The sequence below is a fragment of the Coregonus lavaretus genome, assembly GCF_964263955.1.
Source record: "Coregonus lavaretus genome assembly, chromosome: 3".
Taxonomy (NCBI): domain Eukaryota; kingdom Metazoa; phylum Chordata; class Actinopteri; order Salmoniformes; family Salmonidae; genus Coregonus; species Coregonus lavaretus.
In genome coordinates, this window is record NC_139990.1 from 49,542,578 (window position 1) to 49,553,727 (window position 11,150).

The window sequence follows — 11,150 nt, forward strand, 5'->3', positions numbered from 1 at the left end:
TCACATTCGACTCCTCCTACTTGTGCCACCTCTCATCGGCTACGGGTAGCAGAAACGGAGATTGTTCCCGGATCTGCCTGTGTTTTGAAAGGATATCGAAAACGCCTGATCTTTTGTGTCAAAAACGTAATTATTGGTTAAATATCAAAACATGGGTAAGTTCTGTAAGGCTACTGTTTAATTTTGATCAATGTTTGCGCGTTGAAAATATGGATTGAGGGATACAAAATTTAAAGCAATCCAACTAAAGATAGCTAGCTGTGTAACGTTAGGCTTGCCATTCATTGCTAAATTGTTAGCTAGCTATTTTGTGCAGATTACACTTTCCAACCTTAACATGATATGTATTCAGTTTAACGGTAGGTAAGCTGTGTTGTCGAAATGTATGATAATAACGTTTTCTTGTAGCTAACTAACTAGGTATTTTTAGTATTCGAGAGAGGGTGTTTCCACACGGAATCTTTCAAGAGTGTACACTGACGTGGCGTAAAGATTGCGTCTAGGATGCAGTGAAATGTTTCGTATAGGCTACAGTTATTTCATGTTGCTGTCACTCATAGATTAAATATAAACACAATTGTTGATATTATGAACGTTATTCTGTTAGAATCTGGCATCTTCAGTCCTGCTGCAGTCCCTCAGATGACTGTTCTACTACTGTCACAAACCATGTGTAATCTGCCTCTCATCTCCCCTCCCTCGCTCCTCCCTCCAGCGGTGAACACAGGCACATCCCTGGTTCTGTCCAGTCTGTTCTCGGTGTTGGTGTTTGCTGGGATGCAGATGTTCAGCAGACAGTTGGGCTCTACAGAGTTGCTCACCATCCTGGGTGGCTTCCTGGGCTCTGTCCTCTTCATCTGCTCCATCACTGTATCCTCCTCACGCCAAAACACACCACAACATAGCAGCTCTGCATACAATGCTATCTAAGTAGACCTCAGATAGGCTTAGGGTTTTAAACTTGTCAGCATAAGCTGTTGGTAAAGCCAGACGGACATAGGCTAAAGTCTTTGTTTATGTTCTGCGCTCCCTTACTTGTGTTCCCAAGCTATGGAAGCAGACAGTCAGTTGATTGGTTCTATAGTCCACATGCTGCACTGTGAGTCATGGTGACAGGATCACTGAACGTCTAAAGGCCTAATAAAGCCACCACGTTAGGTGTCTCTTCTCTCCCACTGTGTTTCCCTCCTTAACCCCTTCTACAACCAGGCCTTCAATAACCTGGAAAACCTCATCTTCGGCAAGGGATTCCAGGTCAAGATCTTCCCAGAGAGTAGGTGTCTTCACAACTACAGAGTGATGCACAGAATCGATTCCCTGTGTTTCACACACAGACTCACTGAGCCTCTTGTCATATGTATGGGTGCATCTGAATAGTATAGTGGCTCAGCACGCACTCAGTCCTGGTTTAACATTTGTTCAATTCTCTCCTCTCCACCAGTCCTGGTGTGCCTGTGCCTCTCTCTGTTTGCCTCTGGACTGGTGCACCGCGTGTGTGTCACCACATGGTAAGTATGAACGCACAGACTACTGACAAACCCAGGTGCACCAACACAGAAACTCTCTTAACAACTGAACTCAGTGATGAAATAAAGGACTTATGGAATAGCAGAGAGCCTATCCAACTGACAATCTCGTAGAAAAAAAGATAAACTATTAGAAACAAGATTAAAAAATAACTGATATTGGCACAAGATGGAGGGAATGTTGGAACATAACTAACGAGATTACAGTTAATGAAAATGTATGCTTAATCCAGTATAAATTAATGTATAGAATTTATTATACAAGAGACAAAATTCACATTCTACAGGGGAGTATGTCTGAAGTGTAAAACTACTATTGACTAAATAATTAATGCCTTCTTGTAATGTTAAAGTCCAAAAGTTATGGGCGGAGTTGGAAATATGGCTGTCAGAAGTATTACAATGTAAATTCACTTTTAAATAATCTGTCTGCATATTTCAAGACATGGCATATGTGGGTGCAGTGAGCTATCCGATGGGTAGGACAATACTTTTCTCATCAATCATCTTAAAAAACATATACTTAAACTGGAACTCAACCAATCCTCCGTTCACGCAATGGAAAGGTGAAATGCTTTATTATCTAAAAATTGAAAGTGCGTGGGCGATGGAGAGAAACAAAATCTTTCAGTTTGAGGCCATGTGGCGGAGAGTGATACGGGCTCTGGAGATAGGGGGGTGAGGGCTAGTGGGTCTGGGCAGGAGTGATTTAGTTGTTTGTATGATGTTGTCATTTGTATGTGTATTGTTGATAAAATAAAATCTTATAGGAAAGAAAAAAGGGATGATGATAACAGAACTACTACTATTATCAATGAACTGGGGGTGAAGTTTTGAAGTGTTTTTCTCAAAACCATGTTGTGCTGTTGGTGTGCTGACTGTCTCCTTTTGTTCTCTCTCTCTCCAGTCTGATATTCTCTCTGTTCGCCCTCTACTACATCAACAAAGTGTCTGCTGCTCTGTACCAGGCAGCCGTTCCCATGGTAATGCCAGCCAAGGCTGCCAGCAAGGGCAAGAAAAAGAACTAAGCCACTAATTAGATCAAACTTTCATACCGTCATCCAATCAGCATCCACTACAACGGCTAACCAGGCAAAGGAGAAATGGTGTAGGTTAGCCAATGACAGCGCACCCCAGGTTCCTTTTTGTAGGTCATGCCAATCAGCATTCTTACATATTTTCCTTGACTCCTTAACTCCAAGATCACTGATCTCCAAGGACTGGACAGGTCTCAGCAGTATACATAGCAGAGACCAACTCAGCCCATCCATACACTGTTAACAGCAGTCATGAGGCCTGGGGTGGAGGAAATGAAGCAGTTTGGGATATAGCCAGAATCATGTCTTTACATTCCCTACATCATCCCCACCTACTCAGCACTTGTTTCAAACTGCTTGCCTACAGATCCATATTTTTGATTGACATCCTTTTTGTTTTGGTATGAACACTTTGTTTGTGTTCAAATGAATTTGTAATTAAAAACCATTGAAAATAGTGTCTGTCTCTAGATTTTTCTTGGTTTTACTAAGCTACTCGAAACAGAGAAAGACAAGGTCAAGGTAAGCACTGCCGCTTCAGTGCTGCTATGGGCAGAGTTCCCCTTATAGATACTTCAGGTACACACACATCTGACTTACCTTTTACAGAGCAACCATGTAATAAGATACTTTAACTCAAGTTGTAGCACACCAGTGCATACAATGGATTTTTGACGAAAGGAATATTATTTGAAAGGACAAACAACTTTGTTTTTGGAAGTGGGTCTGCTGAAGATCTGATGATCAAGGTAGAATGTAGGCCGAAGAATCATATTCGTCCAAATAATTGTTACATTACGAACTCTGACCGAACCATTCTACTCATAACAAGATTTTATATATGACTAGATCTACCTTGAAAGATGCCGCGATGACATCATTATATAAAGTGATGTATCATTGCCGGAAAACAGAACCAAAGCCTAAAATGTGAATTTTCACCAAAAAGGACGCTCGGAACTTAACATACTGCGCTCATAGAGTAGGCTACGCACATGTATTACAATGTCTCTTACAAATTTCCCAGCGTTTGTCTAGGATCCGCGAACAGCTGGGGGAAAATGTTAGGCTTTTAGAAAAAAAAAAACATGTTTGCTTTGACTTTTACATCAAATCAAATTGTATTTGTCACATGCGCCTAATACAACAGGTGTAGACCTTACAGTGAAATGCTTACTTACAAGCCCTCAACCAACAATGCAGTTTTAAGAAAAATAAGTGTTAAGACAGTATTTACTAAAATAAAGTAAAGTAAAAAATAAAATAATAATTAAAGAGCAACAATAAAATAACAGTAACGAGGCTATATACAGGGGGTACCGGTACCCCGCACAGGTTAGTCGAGGTAATATGTACATGTACAGTGGTGGAAAAAAGTATTTAGTCAGCCACCAATTGTGCAAGTTCTCCCACTTAAAAAGATGAGAGAGGCATGTAATTTTCATCATAGGTACATGTCAACTATGACAGACAAAATGAGGAAAAAAAATCCAGAAAATCACATTGTAGGATTTTTAATGAATTTATTTGCAAATTATGGTGGAAAATAAGTATTTGGTCAATAACAAAAGTTTCACAATACTTTGTTATATACCCTTTGTTGACAATGACACAGGTCAAACGTTTTCTGTAAGTCTTCACAAGGTTTTCACACACTGTTGCTGGTATTTTGGCCCATTCCTCCATGCAGATCTCCTCTAGAGCAGTGATGTTTTGGGGCTGTCGCTGGGCAACACGGACTTTCAACTCCCTCCAAAGATTTTCTATGGGGTTGAGATCTGGAGACTGGCTAGGCCACTCCAGGACCTTGAAATGCTTCTTACGAAGCCACTCCTTCGTTACCCGGGCGGTGTGTTTGGGATCATTGTCATGCTGAAAGACCCAGCCACGTTTCATCTTCAATGCCCTTGCTGATGGAAGGAGGTTTTCACTCAAAATCTCACGATACATGGCCCCATTCATTCTTTCCTTTACATGGATCAGTCGTCCTGGTCCCTTTGCAGAAAAACAGCCCCAAAGCATGATGTTTCCACCCCCATGCTTCACAGTAGGTATGGTGTTCTTTGGATGCAACTCAGCATTCTTTGTCCTCCAAACACGACGAGTTGAGTTTTTACCAAAAAGTTATATTTTGGTTTCATCTGACCATATGACATTCTCCCAATCCTCTTCTGGATCATCCAAATGCACTCTAGCAAACTTCAGACGGGCCTGGACATGTACTGGCTTAAGCAGGGGGACACGTCTTGCACTGCAGGATTTGAGTCCCTGGCGGCGTAGTGTGTTACTGATGGTAGGCTTTGTTACTTTGGTCCCAGCTCTCTGGACCAATAAGGGACCAGCCTGTCAAAGACTGCCTGGAGCTGAAGGACATCCAGTCTTACCTGGTGCTGGACCTGTGTGAGCCGAACATGTAGGCCCCTTAGAAGACTAGTGTCCCTCTTGCTGCCGCCTCATCCTCCAGAGATAGAAGCAGCCGATCTGGCTGGAGAGGGAGAAAGGAGAGGCGCCCTGACCCCTTCAGCTGCTACTCCAGCCCAGCCACAGTGAGAGGAGTAGGGGGAGGAGAGAGATGATGTGGCCTCCTGGCTTCTCTGGCAAGAGTGACAGCCACCAGAGCTGTGACCCTGAGACCCAACCCTCCTACCACAGGCACATGGAGAGATCCAGAGAGAACCAGCAGACCAACCCCTCCTACCACAGGCACATGGAGAGATCCAGAGAGAACCAGCAGACCAACCCCTCCTACCACAGGCACATGGAGAGATCCAGAGAGAACCAGCAGACCCACCCCTCCTACCATAGGCACATGGAGAGATCCAGAGAGAACCAGCAGACCCACCCCTCCTACCATAGGCACATGGAGAGATCCAGAGAGAACCAGCAGGACCCCCCCCCCACCCCACCCCCAGCTGTCCCAGTCCCATAACAGGGAGGGTGGGGGCCTCCACATACTTCAAGAGGAGCAGGGATGCACACTCTTACACAACCCACAGGATGGTGAACCCCAGGCACTGACATTACTTTGAATTTGATACGCTATTATGTTGTTTGTCATAATTACTAAGTTTACTAATGAGTTTTCTGATCATTTACAGCTATAAGCCATTTTTGTGTTGTTATTTTTGAAATAAATAAGTAAATTCTCATAGTTAGAGCGGCAGGTAGCCTAGCGGTTAGAGCATTGGGCCAGTATCACTGGTACGAATACCTGAGCTGACAAGGTGAAAAATCTGTCAATGTGCCCTTGAGCAAGGCACTTAACCCTAATTTGCTCCAGGGGCGCCATACTACTATGGCCGACCCTGTAAAACAACATATTTCACTGCAGCTATCTGGTGTATGTGACAATAAAACATATTTTTTATGTGCAGAATGAAAGAAAGTAGAAGAGGCAAATAGTATATGTATATAGAAAGAGGTAAGGGGTAGTAAATTATACTATGTAATACAAGACCCAAAAGAGGGAGAGTTGATTCTCATGACTATCAGTGACTGGCTGTGCTGTTCTGATGCTGGGGAGCAAAAGGACAGCAGCTTGGAATATCCATCACATATGTGTCAGAAGAACATATGCTTTGCCTATTCCTTCTTCTTGTGGTCAGTAGGACTACTGTATACTGTATTAAACTGATGATGCTAAACATGATAAGTGTGCATCACAGGAGGTTGGTGGCACCTTTAATTGGGGAGGACGGGCTCCTGATAATGGCTGGAGCGGAATAGGTGAAATGGTCCATTGGCACCACTCCGGCCATTATTATGAGCCATCCTTCCCTCAGCAGTCTCCTGTGGTGTGCATAGTGCATTGCACTTTATCAATCTTAATTTTGGAGATTGAACAATCTTTTGGAGATTGTGTTGCTTTTTATTTATATCTGCTTGTGCCAGTTAAATGCATTATTCATGACAGTCCCAAAGCCAATGACTCTCCAACTGATCTAAATGTGTTTTCTCTCTGGGGACAATAAAGATGTAACTGAATAAAATGGCATTTAATTCAAACTTCATCCCAACCTCTTCATCCATAGAACTATTCTTCCAAAAATACTAGTGTGCACTCTTGTCATCCCTCTCTCTGACTGTGTTCAGCATCATTGGTATATATTTGTGTGAATGAAATCAGTGAGTCCTCTATGTGTTAATGCAATAAGAAAACATTCCAGGTGATCAATGTTTATTTCATCATGTTTAAGTTGAGATAACTGAAAGATGACATCAAGCCTTATCTCAAATTCCCTCTTCCCTCCCTTGCGCTCTCTCTCTCAGCAGCTCTGGTCTCATAGACTAGATGTAACATAGTAAATGTGAATCAGAGACACTCAATTTAGTTTTAAATGTTATGTTTGGGATGGTTACATAAGGCAGATGATTGCGAGTTCGAATCTCATCACAGACAACTTTAGCATTTTAGCTAATTAGCAACTTTTCAACTACTTACTACTTTTCAGCTACGTTGCAACTACTTAACGTGAATGTCTAGCAACCCAAAGGTTGACAGTTCGAATCTCATCACGGATAACTTTAGCATTTTAGATAATTAGCAACTTTTCAACTACTTACTATTGTTTAGCTACTATACAACTACTTAGCATGTTAGCTAACCCTAACCTTAACTGAACTCCTAAACTTAACCCTAACCCCTATTCCCTAGCATAGCTAACGTTAGCCAGTTAGCTAACGTTAGCCATCTAAATAGAATTCGTAAAATATCATACGTTTTGCAAATTCGAAACATGGATCAAATCAAATTTTATTGGTTGCGTACACATACACTGAACAAAAATATAAAAACAACATGGAAAGTGTTGGTCCCATGTTTCATGAGCTGATATACAAATTCCCTGAAATTTTCCATACACACAAAAAGCTTATTTCTCTCAAATTTTGTTCACAAATTTGTTTACATCCCTGTTACTGAGCGTTTATCCTTTACCAAGATAATCCATCCATCTGACAGGTGTGGCATATTAAGAAGCTGATTAAACAGCATGTCTGTAATAAAGCCATTTTGTGGGGAAAAACTCATTCTGATTGGCTGGGCCTGGCTCCCCAGTGGGTGGGCCTGGCTGCCAAGTGGGTGGGCCTATGCTCTCCAAGGCCCACCCATGGCTGCACCCCTGCCCAGTCATTTGAAATCCATAGATTAGGGCCTAATTTATTTATTTCAATTGACTGATTTCCTTATATGAACTGTAACTCAGTAAAATCTTTGAAATTGTTGCATGTTGCATTTATATTTTTGTTCAGTATATTTAGCAAATGTTATTGCGGGTGTAGCAAAATGCTTGTCATATAGTACGTTTAGCAAATTCGTAACATATTGTACGTTTAGCAAATTCGAAACATATTTAAGAAATGGGTGATGGATATCGACAAATTAATACATACCATACAACACGTAACATATCATACTAAATGGAATTTCTAGGATTTACATACAGAATAATACGAAATGCTCTGAGACCAGGCTCTCAGACATGGTCTCTAGGATACACAGGCTAAACACACAATCAGATGGGCGTTGCCTAATCTCTTTAAATTCTTGAATTCTCGTAGCTCTTGCGCAGTTCCCTACTTCCCCACCCTGTTCTCCAGCGGCTCTCAGTTCGGTAAGTAACAGTTTTTCGCTTATTCTATACAGTAGCGTTCATCGTTTAACGGAGTAGGTTATCTACTGTAATAAACAGGTCTCACACAACTGTAATAACTGTTTCGAATTTATAAAGTGTGCCTAGCTAATGATGTGTCTCGTCCATGGGAAACTTGTAGGCTGAAATGTGCATTTAGTCTTCACTTGATTTGATTCACAAAACAGTTATTCTATGATTTGCTATGCAGGTTGATGGGCCATAATATTTACTGATTATGACAATGTAGTCTATATATAGGCTAACCTTTTCATGTTTCATTGAAGCAGTTTTGTTTTAGAACTCTATTAGGCCTACAAACGTTTTTCTCAGCGGGTTCAAGTCATTTTATAGGTATTAATCACCCAGTTTCAACAGCCTGATTTCTTTACACTGGACTGTTGCAAAACCAGAGGTTGAAGAACAATCTACACAGTTAGAGATGTTGGATGATCCCAAAGAAAAGGGGAGGCACTAAAAGAAAGAGGGGGGTCGGAGGTAGAGGGAATGTGTGATAAGGAGTGGAAGGAATGGAACAACTTTACAGCAGCCAAGGAATTTGCTTACAGAGCCAAAGAAGGCCAACTCCCATCCTCTCTAAAAGTGTATTATTAATTTGTTTGTCTTAAAGACTAATTGTTGGGGTAGGCTATATTATCTGTCTAATAGAGAAATTAAGTAGTGATTTATTGGAACTGGCCTGAGTGGGGTTTGAACCAGCAACCTGGCAGTTGCAGGATCTCCCTCCCCAAATTACATAATCTCTCTCCCTCTCTCTCCCCTCCTCAGTGTATCAATATCTCTGCAGTCATGCCGTCTGAGTTGGAGAGTTCCATGGAGTCCCTGATCATGGTCTTCCATCGCTATGCCGACAAGGACGGTGACGGCAACACACTGAGCAAGAAGGAGCTGAAAGAACTCATGCAGACAGAACTGGCCAGCTTCCTCAAGGTATCAGACATCCCTCTCTCTCTGTTTTCCATCCCTCTATTCTGTCATTTTACACTTTCTCTGTCGCTCATCTCACCACCTTTCCCTCTCATTCTGATTTCTCTCTCACTTTATTAGAATAAAGAGTATCCAAAGTCTATCTAACCCCCTCTACTCACTCACTCACTCTCTTCATCTCCTCCATCTCACCTTCCCTCTCAGTCCCAGAAGGACCCAGCCACCATAGACAAGATCATGAAGGATCTGGACCAGAATGGTGATGGGAAGGTGAGCTTCGAGGAGTTTGTCTCTCTGGTGGTGGGCCTCTCCATCGCCTGTGAACAGATCTACCAGCTTCACACCATGAAGTCTACCGCCAAGAAATGAGGACAGGACTAGGAGAAAGAGAAGCAGAAATGGATGCTTTTCTATACGTCATTTTTATAAATAAGTCTTACTGTTGTGAATAAACACTGGCTTTCCCACTCTGTATCTCTGTTTGTCACATTTGTCTGACGTGCGTCTGTGTTGTATTTGGCCTGTAATTTGTCCCCTAAGTGTTAGACAGAATAGACAGTACTAGTCACTTCTTCCTAGTTCAGCATTGACACAACAACTACTTTGTACACCTTGGCGCAAAGCCTTTCTAGATCAATGCTAAAACTACCCACTGGGCACAAACTGGTTAAATCAACGTTGTTTCAATGTAATTTGTCAACCCATTGTGATGTGGAAAAAGTCATTGACTGTTTTGGGGGTGAAATTCCAACCACAGGATTTTCAACATAGACAAACCTTATATAAATATGTTGAATTAATTACTTTGAAACAACGTCAGATCTTCAACGTTATTTCCACTACAAGAAAAAACACTAGGGTGGGCAGCACCTCCTACTGGATGGAGAGTTGATCTATCTACAGCCATCGCTTTGGGCACCCATTCAGGGTTCTAACTAAGCCCAGCCCTGCTTAGTGTTTGTCACTGACTATTACCAATGTGCTATCGTGAGCGTAATTGTTGAAAAATCTCCACTAAATAGATTCACTGTTGCTATTTAAGTCATTCCAAAGGGTAGATTTAACAGAGCAAATGAAATGTAACCTTACTTTAGCAATCATATATCAATGATGCTATTTGCTTATATAGCATTTGGGAAGTCATCAACAGCTATTGTTTAAATTCAGCCCAGGATTCTACTAAAAATAGACAATACATATAGGCGTAGGGTTTCAAGCTTAGGTTGTTTTCAATTGGAATCTACAAGTTAATAATAAATATGTTGGATTCACGTCTCCATGTTAACCAAAAATCAAACTTAAAGAATAGGACTAAATCAAATCAAACTGTATTTAAAACGCATTTAAAGTTTGATTTGATTTAGTCCTATTCTTTAACTTGGATTTTTTGTTGAAATGGAGACGTGAATCCAACATATCAATTATTAATTTGAAGACAAACTGGCATTGAAGCCAAACTAAGTGGCACAGATGGAACTATCCAAGCAGAAGATACTCCTTCAAATGTTGATATTTGGTTGTGTTGACAACCAAGCACAATTCAATGTCACTTTTGCAATACAGTAAATAGCCTACTAACTTGTCAACAAGATAACAAATTATATGTTGGATTCACGTCTCCATCTCAACCAAAAATACAAGTTAAAGAATAGGATTAAGGCAGTGTCTCAGATGGAACTATCCAAGCAGTACATACAGCGCATTCGGAAAGTATTCAGACCCCTTTACCTTTTCCACATTTTGTTACAGCCTTATTCTAAAACAGATTTTAAAAAACAAACATTCTCATCAATCTACACACAATACCCGATAATGACAAAGAAAAAATTGGTAGAATGTTATAGAATAGAATGCAGTATATACATATGAGATGAGTAGTGCAAGATATGTAAACATTATTAAAGTGACTGTAAACATTTTGAGTTTATTGTAACAATAAATGTCTTATGTAATTATAGAAAGCATACATGTTCAAGAGCATGTAAAGGTCACCGGTTTGTGGAGATCTT

The 11,150-nt window shown here is 41.0% G+C and overlaps 2 protein-coding genes across 2 annotated transcripts; both read left to right on the forward strand.

Moving 5' to 3' along the window:
- Positions 1-27: 27 nt before the first annotated feature.
- krtcap2 (keratinocyte associated protein 2) lies at positions 28-3,021 on the forward strand. Its single transcript, XM_084148946.1, has 5 exons — positions 28-155; positions 716-870; positions 1,210-1,273; positions 1,442-1,508; positions 2,434-3,021. The coding sequence occupies exons 1-5, from the start codon at positions 152-154 to the stop codon at positions 2,552-2,554; spliced, it is 411 nt and encodes a 136-aa protein (XP_084005072.1). The 5' UTR covers positions 28-151; the 3' UTR covers positions 2,555-3,021.
- Positions 3,022-8,098: 5,077 nt separating this feature from the next.
- On the forward strand, positions 8,099-9,613 carry LOC311110115 (protein S100-A1-like). The gene is made up of 3 exons (XM_084152973.1): positions 8,099-8,175; positions 8,983-9,144; positions 9,346-9,613. The coding sequence occupies exons 2-3, from the start codon at positions 9,004-9,006 to the stop codon at positions 9,508-9,510; spliced, it is 306 nt and encodes a 101-aa protein (XP_084009099.1). The 5' UTR covers positions 8,099-8,175; positions 8,983-9,003; the 3' UTR covers positions 9,511-9,613.
- The last annotated feature ends 1,537 nt before the right edge of the window (positions 9,614-11,150 follow it).